Source organism: Pseudopodoces humilis, chromosome 16, assembly GCF_049639895.1.
Source record: "Pseudopodoces humilis isolate 2021_Gansu_Grassland_sample_001 chromosome 16, ASM4963989v1, whole genome shotgun sequence".
Classification (NCBI taxonomy): domain Eukaryota; kingdom Metazoa; phylum Chordata; class Aves; order Passeriformes; family Paridae; genus Pseudopodoces; species Pseudopodoces humilis.
The window spans coordinates 19,646,302-19,660,355 of NC_142215.1; the positions used below are offsets into that span (position 1 = coordinate 19,646,302).

Consider the following 14,054-nt stretch of genomic DNA (forward strand, 5'->3'; position numbering starts at 1 on the left):
ATGGTGAGAAGAACCTGATTTCCCCCATGTTGTATTAAATAATTCATCATCCTAAGTAATGTCTCAGTGAAAATATGACAAAAGCTGCTGTGCAATCCAGAACTGGACTATCTGTGCAGCTCAGAAGAACAAGGCCTGCAGGCTGCCTGTGTATTTTGGGATTTCTTTGGGCCTTTGTGAACTAAAATGCCTGAAAATGAAGCCAGGTGTCACTGTGCTGTCAGGGAAACACAATGCCTCATACACAACATGAAGGTCTCTGGTCAAGGTGGACAATAGGAAACTGGCTGAACAATCCCCCCAAAAACAGGGGGTCACTGCATTCATCAGGGAATTTATTAAAGTAGATGACTGCATCAGGGCTCACACACCAGCCCACACTAATCTCTGCGCACACGTGCTGCAAACAACCCAGCTTCCTACAGCAACCCTGCCCAAGGAGGGGGCACCTGGACTGTAGCTGATGGGATGAATCCTACCCTCTGTTAGCTCTGTGACCATTCAGAGCCCAGGAAGGCTGAGCCCAGACAGTCCATGCTCAGTTCTGTACCCACAAACCCTAGCTCGAGGAACTGAGCAGAACATGGAGGTTGGGGCAGCAGAACAAGCCCAGAACCACTTCCTGGGAATAAGAGCAGCAACAGCTCCAGCTGGGAGATGCAGTTGGAGATCTACTGAAAGCCTGACAATTCTGCTAACACAGAAAACCCAAACTCTCAACACCAACAAAGCAGTACAACAAGGAAGGAAATAATGGGAAATTCAATTTCCCTATGGCAGTTCATCCAGACTGTGATGCCTTCCTGAGGGTTCTGCCCTGCCTGTCCTTTGTGCCCTGCAACACTCACACTGTGAACTGGACATTCTGAGAAGGACACGTGGCTGTTCTTGGGACACACATCCCTGTCACAGCTGCACGCTCCGTGGGCAGAGGGCACCTGGGAACAGGCTGACATCAGCACAGCTCTCAGTCTGCTCCATGGTCCATGTGCTATGGGTAAAAGCACCTCAAAAAATGTGGTAGTCAGGGAGTCTAACCAGGCTGGTGATCGACCTTAACCTGTTTACCCACAAACTACAGAAAAACAACCCCATTCCAAATGGGACTCTGGCTGGCTCATGATACTGAAGAATTCCAAGGGCTGATACCTTATTTCAAAAACCTGTTGCTTTGACAAAATTCTCCCCAAATCACCATCTCTAAATAATGCAGGAATTGTCTTTGCTATGACCAAGAATCAGCCCGAGCCATATAATGCCATGTGGCTTCTGCTTCTCCAGTGCCAGAGGAACTGGGAGGGGAGCCAAGCAATGCACCTGATTGCGAAGGGCCTGTTGTGATGGTCGATCCCGGTGGATGTGGCTGTCTCTTGTCACTGCAGATGTCCCAGAATCTACATGGACAGATCCCACAGGAGTAGGCTGGAAAATAAGGTGTTGGTTAGGGCAAAGATCCTGACATGCACATACCCAGCTTTGTCAAGCCAGTAGGAAGCAGAAAAACATCAAACCACTGCCCAAAAGAGCCAAGGAGAACTACAGACAGGGCTATAAAATCTCTGTGATTTACAGACATGAAATTTGATGGTGGACACCAGCACCAAATGTCTTGTATAAAAATTAATTAAGAATATACAGTTAGGTGCCTGTCTCAATGTCGGATCACATCTAGTGTGTCTCACACAGAATTATTACAACTGAAAATATACAGACTTGTTTTCCTCATCCCATTGTCTCACCACTTGTAAAAATCACACTTGCATAGAAACAGGACGTGTTAAAATTAAAGCTTCATCTGCTCTCTTCTCGCCAAAGTCATAATCCCTGCTCCCAACATCGAGATCTCCATGGCAACCACTGTGGTTGTCAGCAATAGCACGCTTGTCTTACAAGGTGCTCTTTATCAACTGCCTTTGTAATTAAAGGAAAATGAAGGAAAATCTTGATTCACAAAGGGAATGATTTCTTAGGAACTCTGTTGAGTACAGTAAGTATTGGGAATGCTAAATATAGTTGGGACAGTAAAGCACCAGCAGTGGTACCAAGCTTAGCACTGATGGCATTTGATCTGACAGTGACAGTTCATTTACAGATGTCATCACTGGTCTTTGGGGTGGGTCATGAGCAGAATGACCCAAAATAAAGCGTGTTAGATTCTTCTACCATATTTCCCCATGACATATCCTTTGGACAAGGTCTTCCTGAGTTTAACTGGGTTTTGATGATAAAAAGTGATGCAATGAGATCAGGGTCATGGTCCACATGGAGTCATGGAACTTGCTAAATGGAACTTGGTTTCTGCCACTTTTCCTTGCCATGTACTGTACAGAGCTGGTTCAGCCTCTGAGTGTCCTCCAAGATATTCTGAGTTCAGGAGGGCAAGTTTACATTACATATTTGTGAGAAATTCCTCCCTGTGAGGGTGGTGAGGCTCTGGCAAGGTTGCAGAGGGAAGCTGTGGCTGCCTCATCCCTGGAAGGTGTCCAAGGCCAGGCTGGACAGGGCTTGGAGCATCCTGGGTTAGTGGAAGGTGTCCCTGCCCATGGCAGGGGGTTGGAACAAAGTAGGCTTTATGATCCCTTCCAACCCAAACCATTCTGGGATTCTACTGTTCACTGAACATCCATCAGGACCCTGCCTCGATCTCCTGTACCTTTTAGATGGGAACATGACCATTATAAGGGGTTTCTGTGATTCTCCTGCTTTAAAATGGATTTTAGACACTGGTCACCAATCCTGTGCTAGACTAGAGGGAATTCAGTCTCATCATGTTCATTGTCACAAATAGGAAAATGAGGCTTGAATATCCAGAGAGGTGGGATGGGGCCTCTGTCCATCAGGAAAACTTTGAGGCACTGCAAGAACCCCCTGAACACATCAGGACATCTCATTGTGTTGAGCACTGAAAGGTTTGATCCTAAACTCACTGGCATTAATTTGGATTATTTGGAACAAAAAGGCAATGGTGAGGAAGCAGCACCTGGAAGGCAAGGCATGAGATTTTTCAGGAACAACTCACAATTGGCCTGCCAACCCAGTCGTAGGCATAGTCAAAGGTGTAGCCTTTCTTTTCAAACAGCTCCGTGAAGATGGTCCGTAGGTAATCGTAGTCTGGTCTCTCAAAGAAGTCTAACCGCCGGACATAGCGGAGGTACGTGGCCATCTCCTCTGTTGGAAAAGGGGAAAAAGCAGCAGCTTTTAGCCTCAATCTTCCCAATGAGTTGTTAGAAACCAATGTCTAGGCTGCCAGCGCTACCTCTGGCTGTTCTCCTACAAGTCATGGTTTTTAGTAACAGTCCTCAACAAAAAAATACAAACACTTCTTGAACAAAGATGGAAATCCCACCTCTGCTCAAATCTGACTTTCACACCTTGATTTAGTTTATACATTTGTATAAAAATAAGCAGTTAGAAATAAACTCACTGAACCTGACAGCAGACTGCTCACAGGCATTTAGAATGCTGTTGCTCAGAGAAGCTGTGGCTGCCCCATCCCTGAAAGTGTCCAAGGCCAGGCTGGACGGGGCTTGGAGCATCCTGGAATAGTGGAAGGTGTCCCATCATTACATTGGCAGCACCTGAATATTCAAAACTAGACTAGAGGGGGAGGCTCTAAGGTTAATTTACCTGAAGAGGGTTAATTTACAGGCCAGGGTTTGGCGTTAATTAATTGCTTTCCTGCATCTGGGTTGCACTTGGCATGCACAGAGTATTGAGCTGAAGGAACTCATGTCCAGGCTTGCTGCTCCTCATGCTGGGAAAGAGCTGTGTGGCACAACAGCTCCTAGAGGAATGGGATTAATTGTGGGTGATCTCCCTGGTGTCAGGACTTCAGAACCCCTCCACAAAACCTCCCAAGTCCACTCTGTGGCCAGGGGACCCTGGGGAAGGTGCTAACTCTGTACCCTGCTCTCCCACCTCCAAGGTCTGTTTAACTGGAGATCAGGTGTTGGGCTTGGCTAGATGCACACATTAGTAACACTCTTTAAAACTGCTCCCAGAAGGTGGAATTCATGGACAGACACACCATCTCATCTTCAAAGCTGGCCACCTACACCTGCAACACCTGTAAAACCTTCCATTTGGAAAAGAATTAACTCAGTGGTTCCAACATGGTCATTTGGGAGAGGGAAAGTAATGAGGAGCTCTTCTGGAAGGAAGCCAAGAGGTAAAGCAGGCATACAAGGCCCTTGAGCACTGTCCAGCCTCCTTGATGAGAAGAGTTTTGTTCATTTTGAGACCCCAGGTGCTGCTAATTTATAGCAGCAGCTCCAGTTGTTTGCCAGCCTGAGGAACAACATGATGGATACACATCATCCAATACCTTCTGACAGAGGAGCTCAGGCCCATCCTATTTAACAAGGGATGGCCACCTCCAGCTGCACTCACATGATCCCATCAGGGCTTTTTACCTGGAAAGTTCTCACAGAGAACTTCAACCGGAGTGTTTCTCTTTGTGTCCCCAATCTTCTGATATCTCTCTTTTAAGGTGTCAGCCTGCAGCGCACAAAGACAAAACAGTTGTGGAGAAAGAGTTCAACCATATGAGAAAGGACATGCTGTATGGGAAGAAAAACAAGGTTTTTAATGCCCATTCTAGGTGACATCAGGAGATGTTACTTGTAACTGAACTTCATCCTCAACTACAGCAGCAGGAATATTTCACAGGCTATCGGCAGAGAACATCCAAGGGTGTTCAAAACATCTTTGTTCATGAAAGGCAGGACCCTTATTAGTGGCTCATTTCTCACAGCCCAGTCCTGAGGACTGTGCAGAGGAAGTTTCATGGGAGGAGGAAATAAAGGTGCATGAATTGTGATGGCACATCCCAGGCTTAGGGCCATTGAGCTGCCTTCACAAACAACTGCAGAAGAGACCCATTGCACAGCAATTTGGGTTTTCTGCTGTGCAACAGGATGTTACCACTTTGATAATGACTCTACAACAGTCCTGTTTCTCCCAAGTCCCAGGTTGCTCCCACACAGCCTTTCCTTTCATCTCCAAACCATCCATCATTCAGCAATGGTTTCATATCTGGTCAACAAGGAAATTAAACCATTTGCAGTTGGATTGCCCACCTAAATCAACGTGAGGCAGAGAACTCTGCTCCAGCTGGCACCCTAAAAGTGAGGTTTCTTGCCTCCATTTCAAAATATGTCAATTAGACCTGGCAGCAGCACAATTAGCACTGTAGACATTCTCTGCAGGTACAGCCCTGACAGTACAGACCAAGAGTGTAAGGAAACCTAGAAGGGCAAAGATGCCACATTCTAAATCCAGCTTGCCCTGGACCTCAAAAAGGAGTCAATTAATTCTTATCAAGTTCAGCACTCAACTGAGGAACTTTTGTAGAACTTTGTATAAACTTGGAATTATTTTAGAATAATTTACAGGATTAATTTAAAGCAGATGAGTTCAACTAAGCCAGAAGGAAAATACGTACTAGAATAACACACAGAGAGGCATGGACATAAAATCAGAGAGAGACTGATTTCTTTCACAATCCCTTTTATGCTTGAAAAACCCTTCTTGGTTTTTATAAGCAGTTGCCAACATTTCTGGCATGTGCCTGATGAGGCTGAGCTGAGACCAACTCTGGATAGGTGGTGAAAAACAGCTGAAGAAGGTCTATCAACCCAACTGTGTCTACACCCACTGACCATTGCAGAACTCTGCCGAGCAGCTCCTGAATCCAGAGCCTTGGCTCCTTTTTCCAACAAGAGCTCCTGTCTTCCCTGATAAACCTAACCTGAACAGTCCCTTCACTCCCTTCAATTCCAAAGCTGAACACAGTAGCTTAATCATCAGGGAGGTGATGGAGCAGTGAAGATGCAGCTTCCAACAGCTCTGGAGCCAGCAAATGACTTACTCCTTGTTAGCTCAGCTGATAGATGTTGGCAGCAGTCGGCAACTCAATTACTCGCAGCTCTCTACATTGTACACAGCATCTCATAAACTCCCCAGCACTGAGTGTCCAGTGTCTCTGGAGGGAAGCCAAGTCCAATGCTTGTGCCAGAAAACCAGTTTTTCAAGATGAAGTCCATCTGTGCATCTAAACCCATCAAACTGCTCCCATTATAAACACGGATCACAGATGCAGCTGGGGGATTGTGTTAACTGGAATTTCATAAACAATCACTGTGTCCCAGTCATGCTCCAGTTCGGGGCAGCTTCCAATCACAGCTCTCTCATTGCTGTCCCTGCCTTTCTGTTCAACCTTCTTGCCAAAATTCTACTAATTTGGCAACTTGAAGTGCCAAATAATGTATTTCTACCTTAAAATCTTCCCTGAAGATTAATGCCTCAGTGTTAGGCTTCAAGGACACAAAGCAGACAGAGGACAGCTTTTCTGAGTGCATTTTGCCAACGTTTCCCCAGCGGATTCTCCTTTGGGCAGAGACTAGCCAAAGTTTTGAAGGACAAAACCTAAAGCTCAAACCTACCTTCAATCCTTGCCAGGGCAGGCTGCCTCGGAGGAAATACATGAACATATGGCCAAGGGCTTCCAAGTCATCTCGACGACTTTGCTCTAAAAGAGAAGAGATGACAAATTATTGCTGCAGAAGCAGAAATGGCTCTGAGATCTCAGCAGCAGCCACACCTGTATCTGAGATAAAGGTACCACAGGGATGTTCACTCACTGTCTGCAGCTCAGATCTTGTGCAAAACCAGAAGGCATTTCAGAAAGCTAGAAAATGTGTAAAATTATCCAGAGGCCATGAGATAACATGGGAACCGCACAACACACATGCCAACCTGAGGTAGAACAGCAACTTTTAACTGCAGAGGAATAAAGCAGTGCCCCAGTTCTTCTCTGATCTGCCAGGGTAAATGGTGCTATGTGGTACTGGATCATTTCTTCTGGACTAAATAGGAATGGGATACTCACAACCAGCTGCAGGGATCTACCCTTGCACAGTGCCAACCCTTTCCCAATTGCCTCTGCTGCTTATCAGAGCAGATCAAAAATAGCTCCTTCCAGCACTGTGGAACACTTGCTGCTACTGCCATGCAGATGTTATCATTATAAATGAAGGGGGGAAAAGGGACAGGGAGCCAAAGGACAAAGTAAGCTAAAAACAAGCTCCCAAAATGTATCCAAAATCTCAGGGGAGGACAGAAGAGAGCAACAGATGTGGAGGCAACACTGGGCTGGGCTGAGCTGCATTCTTGGGCTCACTGAGCTCATGGGCTCACTTGGTACAGCCTCCCCTCCTCTGTATACCACCTACTCCCAACAACATGCTCCATGATCCAGAGCAGATCCAGCCACTTAACCTGCAGGAGATGCTGGGAGCGGGAACACTTGGGAGAAGAGAACTGAAATCACAGTTCCTGCAGTTACCCTGATAGAAAGGGGGAAAAAAAGAGGATGCCCTGGGTAATTTAGTGCAGTGATGCAGATGGGACTTCCAGGAAGATGGCCGAGTGCACTTGTGTCTCAGAAAAGCTGCAGTCAGGCTCCTAAGTTTGAAATGTGAAAGGACAGATTCCAGCTGGGCTGGTCTCACCAGTGAAGCATCAGCTCCTCACAATCCCTCTGGGCAGGGACAGCCCCTCAAATACACCCCCAGAACTGATCTGGACCCTTCCCCTGCATGAGCCATGCTGCGAGCTGAAATCCTGTGGGAAATGGGTGCTAAGAAAGGCACATGGAGTACTTCAAACACAAACATTTCTTCCCTCTGCATCACCTGCACCAGCAGCTCCCCAGCCTGCTCCCACTGCGCCCTCCTATTCCTCCATCCCTGACTGACTCTTCCCTTTCCAAAATTAGAAGCTAGGCTCATCCCTCCTTTACTCCCCAAAGAGAGTGAGCTCTCCAACAGGGAGCCAACATGCTAGGAGGCCTCCTAGAGAATATTCCATTATCTCACTGCTTGTATGGATTTAACAGAATATAAACATTTAATAGATTTGGGTTTTTTTTGCCTTTCAGCCACAGAAATGTAATCTTCTGGTAGGAAAAAAAGCAGTGAGGAGATGGAAGTTTAAACCGTTCATTTTCTCCAACCAATTACTAGGTCAGGGAACCTCCAACTTTAACACCTGGAACTGGAAGGCACTGGGACAGTGCTGTGCTATAAAAATCTGTTTGTCTATCATCCAGTGCAGCAATCACCGCCTGCCTGCTTATCCTTTATCAGTGCAGGGCTGCTCCCAGTTATTTAACTCCTAATAAAAACTGTAATTATGAGGCTTCCCGCATTTCAGCTGGCTCAATTCCTCAAAGGAGTGGAGGAAAAAAAATAAGCCACATAACACAAACAGTACTGGGAGGTTCACAAATAGCTTGAAGGGTGCAAGAGAGCTGAGCCAAGATGCTATGGGAGGTCTACAGGATTCAAATGGCAAGCTGTAATGTGTAGAGGGAAGGGGCTGGAGCACCAGGAGCAGCTGAGGGAGCTGGGGAGGCTCAGCTTGGAGAAAAGGAGGCTCAGGAGGCACCTCCTGGCTCTCCACAACTCGCTGACAGGAGGTGGCAGCCGGGGCAGGGTTGGGCTCTGCTCCCAGGGAGCAAAGGAACAAGAGAAAACAGCCTCAAGCAACACTAGGGAAGGTTTAGGTTGGATATTAGAGAAAATAATTCATTGAAAGGGTTGTCAAGGATTGAGCAGGCTGCCCAGGGCAGTGGTGGAGTCTCCACGCCTGGAAGTGTTCATACGATGTGTGAATGTGGCACCTGGAGACATGGTTTAGTGGTGAACATTGCAGTGCTGGTCAGCTGTTGGACTCTATGACCTGAGAGAGCTTTTCCAGCCCAGAGGACACTCTGTAAGCTCCCTCCACGCAGACAAACCTTTGCCAAGGTGTGTGTTGATGGACATGTATCTCGCTGTTCCAGTGAGACTCTTGTGCTCCCTGTAGGGAATGTGTTTTTTGGTTTCCGGGTCAATGTACTCCTTGGCCAATCCAAAGTCTATGATGTGAATGACGTGCTCCTTCTTATTGCCCTGCCGGCCAATGAGGAAGTTCTCCGGCTTGACATCGCGGTAGATGAGGTTCTTGGAATGCACGTACTCCATCCGAGAGATCTGCGAAACCACGAGGGAAACGTTAAAGCCTTACTTGTGAGCACAACTCCGGCTCCCAGCACAGCTGCAAGAGGAATTTGCCATCCCCTCCTTTCCAAGGCTATCATGCTGTGCTCCCTGCTTTATTCCCAGGGAAATGGCAAAGGCTGTTTCTGAGGCGTTACCGCTGGGATGCAGCTCTTGGCACAGGGAGCTGCAGCAGCCTTTTTGTATTGATTTTAAACATACTAAACCAGTTACCAAGAGCTCTTCCCTTGCCCACCACCTTCCCCTGTTGCTCTGTGTCTTACCACCTTCCTCCCTCAACCCATATGTTGTCTAAGACATGCCAGATTCCTCATAGAGGGGGATTTTTGGGCAGGCAGAAGCTTTACGATCTTCAGAGCTGACTAAAATAATAATTAATCTCATTGCTGTCAACTAGGAGTAGCTGGAATGTTTTTCAGCTTTTGACTAACATTTTTCTGGAAGTTTGACTGAACGGGAAGGTGAAAGGGCAGGAACCCCACTTCTGAGGTGATGGAGTGCCTCTAACAATACACCTTATTCAGAAGTTCATAATTAAAATTGCTTTTGAAACCAAACATATTGCAGGTGATGTCTGAACAGGCTGTCAAGTAGTTCTCCTTTGGGTCCTGCACTTAGGAGATGATTCCAACTGGAAATAGTTTCAATTTCATTTCATTTATTACCTTTAACTGCCTTTTTATGTTTCAAATGAACACACATGAACCCCCGTTTATGGCTGTCCTGCTCACAGCTGCCCCGCATGACAGAGGGCACAGTAACTTAAACAAGATACTTCTTTGGAAAGGCTATTGGGATTGACCCAGGTATCTGTGAGCCAGCAATGCCACTAAACCTCTGCAAAGCCCCACCAAGTCCCAGTTTTGCACTAAGGAGCCTCAGTCCCCAGAGGTCACTGCCACGCCGCTGCAAGGGACAGAACATCCAGGGTGAGGGTCACCAGCTGGTCACCCCCTGGCTGGATTCTGGAGAGAAAGCTCTGCAGTCTCTGGGTCACTGAGCCAGCTCTCCCTCTCCCCCAGCCAAGCAGCAGGGACCCACATCCAACCCCCCTGCTCACTTCGTTGGGCTGGCAGACCCTGCCTGCTCCTGGATTTCTCACTGAATCCAGACACATTCCCAGCTGGAAAACTGAGACCACTCTTTCCTTTCACAGATCTTGGACCCACACCTGGTTTTAAATGTCCACAAGCATGTGATCCTCCATCGCACTCCCAGGCCCTTACCATGCACCTTCTTTTAAAGGAAAATCTGCTGCATTTCCACCTCTTGGAAAGAAGCAGCAGGCAGGAGGGGGCATCCCTCCTTATAAAATAAACAGCTCTACAGAGAGGGCAGCAGACAGGAAAAAACTGGCTGCAGGTGAATCAGGCTTAAAAAACAGAATTTACTCAAAGACTCTTCAAAGAAGGGAGCAGCACGTGCTGCTGCTCCCTCTCCTTGACGAAGTGATTGATTCCAATGTGCTGAGAAAATGGGTTTCACGGCGAACAGCCATTGTTTCCAATCAATTACTGGCTGGTGCAGAGCAGAGCAGATGCTCTTCAGTCATTCTTCACACTTTGAATCACCTACAGGACACAGCAGCAGGTTGTGAGACAAAAAGCCATGTTGAGAGGCAATTCAAATGAAGATGCAACCCTTGAAAGTGAAACAAAGAGCTTCCTTGCCTCTCCACACATAACAAGCTTCCAAGCAGAGCCTGACTGGCTCATTTGATTTGTTCCTGCTACCAGAGCAGCTCAGTTGTTGAAATCCCAACAGCAATTAGAGAACCTGAAAAGGGGCCATTCTTTTCTTCTTTAAAAACTCTGAGCAAGCTGCAGCAGGCAGGACAACAACCTGGACAGCTGAGGTGTCAGATGAGCCAGTATGCTTCAGCACTCAAGGGTACTTATTTTCCTGCCTTTTTTCCTTCCACCTGCCTTTTTTGATTCCACCACACACACATAGCTGCTGTGGGGTCTTTCATATTCCTTCTTTACTTCCACCTGCCAGGACGCTTCATGCTGGAGAGCTTTGCTCAGCCACGGCAGCTGAAAGACGCTCCCTGAGTCAAAAAGATGTTTCCTGGAGTAGCTTCCATGCTTTATTCGCCTTGACAGACACTCTCCCTGCCCGTGGCTGCTGTGACGTGGAGTGTCTGGGCTGCATTTCTCTTCCAGACCCTGCCTGAGCACACACACAACCTCGGCATCAAACCCATGGCGTGGCTGAAGGAGAGGGGAAGTAGAGTTCCCGCTTCAGAAATGTGCTGGATGTAGAGGTGCAGTACCTACTCCTTTGGGTTTGAACTACAGGCTCAAACACTCCGAATTCATTCTTTCAGGGGCACAGAAACCACTCATGGAACTGGGGCTAACTTGGAATTGCTCTACTGCTGGAAAAACAGCGAGCACGGGAACACTCCCGTACACGTAAGAGTGTGAATTACAGAGGGATTTCCATGACCACGGCCAGCTGAGTCCATGCTTGGAGCCATTAATCTCCATTTCAGATGTCAGAGGAACCCTTAGGAGGGGGGAGAATCCCTTGGCACACAGCAGGACCCCTGTGCTGCGGTGGAGAAATGAGAGGATATCGTGACATTTAGCAGGTGCCAAAGCAACCTGTGCTTTCATTTGCCTTCCTCCTGCCAAGGCAGCAAATATAACAAATCTTCTCCCAGAAAGGTAGCTCTTAACAGGCTGATCCTGACAGCAGTTCCATCTCTAGACCTTCCTGATAAATTTGAGCCCTTCCTCCACACATCACCTGCTTAAATATAGGTCAGATCAGCAGAGAATTAAATTAATCTTGTTCAAAGACAATTCTGATGGTCACCGATAGAAAACCATCTTGCCACAACTTGGTCCAGAACACATCCAGAGTATTTTTCAGTGGCACAACAGAGCTTGCTGTAAACTGTCAGTGAGCATCATACAGGCTGGACCTGGCCAAGAGTGAAAAACAGAAATCTGAATAAAAAACAATTCTCCTTGAATTTATGGGCTGCAAGGATAACATAGTGACCACATTTTAATTGCCAAGCTTGGCTTTGTTCAGGAGCTTCACCCGCTGGATCTGATCTACTGGATGTCTTCAGCTGCATGTGGAGTATGGAGGAAGCAGATCGAGTCTGAACAATTCCCAAACAGGCTGTCTTTATTGAAGACTCATTGTCATCCAGTCCCTCTCACCCTCAGCCAGGAGAACCTTCCTGATGTAAAACTATGTTTGAATTCTAATGTAATCCCATGTGGCACTTCCTAAGAGACACTGCCCTTGTTTTTCCTAGAGAAACTCCTCTTTCTTCTAACATCTGTAAAGGATCCACCCCCAGTCCTGCGATGCTGCAACCTGTTGAGCTCATTCACACTAGCCAAGCAGAAATACATATTAAAAAATATCTTTCCAGGATGTCTCTGGCTAAAAATTGACCATGGGACTGGATGCTCCGACAGACATGGGGATCATCCTTAAGTAAGAGGAGAAAGATCAGGGGACAAATGCCCATGGTTAGAATGACAGCAGCTTAAGCAGACTTGGCTGATCAGAAGCAAGAACAAAATGTAATTCATGGATGTGAACCCAAGGAGTTTGTGAGTCCAGCTTACCTTTCTGATGTGTCTCACACTGGACCGTGACACAGTGACTGCAATCATTTAGTGTGGGAGAAGGACAATCTTGCCTAAAGCCTTGTGGCTGGAGCTAAGGGTTTTCATTTCATCCGAGCAGTAAGTGCCAGCCCCTTTGGAAAACACTTTTCCCAGGGCCAGGTGATGGGGCACACGTGAAGATGCTGAATCTGTCTCCTTAAATGTGCACACTCCGTGTAATCTCCCCAAGGAGACTGAGAAGGCCCTACAACATCTCCCCATGGCCAAAGGAGCATCTGATCCCTCCAGAGAACATCTGCTCCTCCATTTCTGACTGCTTTTGCTGTCCCCCTGCATAAGCCTCAGCATGTGTTTTCCAACTGGCAGCAGTGCCCCAGTGAGCTGCAGCCAGGCCACAAGATCAACAGGTGATGCCAGTGAAGAACATCCAAGCCCAGAGCTGAGCTGCAGCCCTGGGACTTGGCAAAAGGCAGCAGCCATGGCTGTGACAATCTTGATTTCCCCAGAAATCCCTTGGGAATGAATTTACATATTTTCATTTTCTCTCCAAAGGTCACACAAGCTATATCTGAGGCTTTGCCAGCTGTTGCCACTTGATTTAATCAAAGCCAATACTATAAATTGGTTTTCCATTGATAAAGAAACATTCAAAACCAAAGAGCTTGACTGCTCTGCTGTGGGAGGCCTTAGTACCAGACAGGTGCTGTTCAAACTTCTGCATTTCTGACCTCAGTTTTCCATTTGAGATTCTCCTGTGTCAAACTTCAGTTTATCTGGAAAGGATTGTGTTCCTCATCCCTTACATATCCTCTTCCCTATCATGCTTCTATCTGTGGAGCTTTCAGTGTGAATATACAATCCCAGCTCTGCTGTGGAGTATCTGGGTGATCCCAAGGTGCAGCTATCCAAGATCTGGAGATCTGCAGGTATTTAGATACTGGAGAATCTGCAAACCAGTGTGAAAACCAGAAAAGCCAAATTGACTGGCTGTCCCCACTGACTGGTGGAAGTTTCCACACTGCATTTAGTATGTTCAGCTTTCTCATTGTTCCCTTTTAACACAAATCCACATCCAAGCCTCGATCCCTTCCAGCTTGATTTCCTTTCCTTTTCAGGTACATTAAAAGCTCTGTGATTTTGTTCATAAAACTATTATAATCCAAGTGTCAGTACTTTAAACCCATTTCACTGACCAAATTTTTGGCCAATTTTGACTGAGGCAGAGCTCTCAAATGCTGGTATTTTGGCTAAGGAGGGCTGAGCTCCCATTGCCCCGTGAGGCTCCAGTCTATGGGCAGCCAGGAGCACCAAACCAGTAGAACTGGTAGGTTCTGAGTGTGGGAGGGTGCTGTGTCCCACGGAGTGGGTGAGAAATGTGATGTTCCTGGAATGT

The 14,054-nt window shown here is 47.0% G+C and overlaps 1 protein-coding gene across 3 annotated transcripts in view; it reads right to left on the bottom strand.

Annotated features, from left to right (window-relative positions):
- Positions 1–14,054, bottom strand: part of CSNK1G1 (casein kinase 1 gamma 1) — a 93,316-nt gene that overhangs the window by 10,063 nt on the left and 69,199 nt on the right. For all 3 annotated transcript variants that reach the window (XM_088063022.1, XM_005521337.3, XM_014251160.2), the window contains exons 7-11: positions 8,801–9,035; positions 6,444–6,529; positions 4,413–4,497; positions 3,020–3,168; positions 1,318–1,422 (exon numbers count right to left, since the gene is read on the bottom strand). In XM_088063022.1, coding sequence (XP_087919148.1) covers positions 1,318–1,422; positions 3,020–3,168; positions 4,413–4,497; positions 6,444–6,529; positions 8,801–9,035 — 660 coding nt within the window. The remainder of the gene's footprint in view (positions 1–1,317; positions 1,423–3,019; positions 3,169–4,412; positions 4,498–6,443; positions 6,530–8,800; positions 9,036–14,054) is intronic.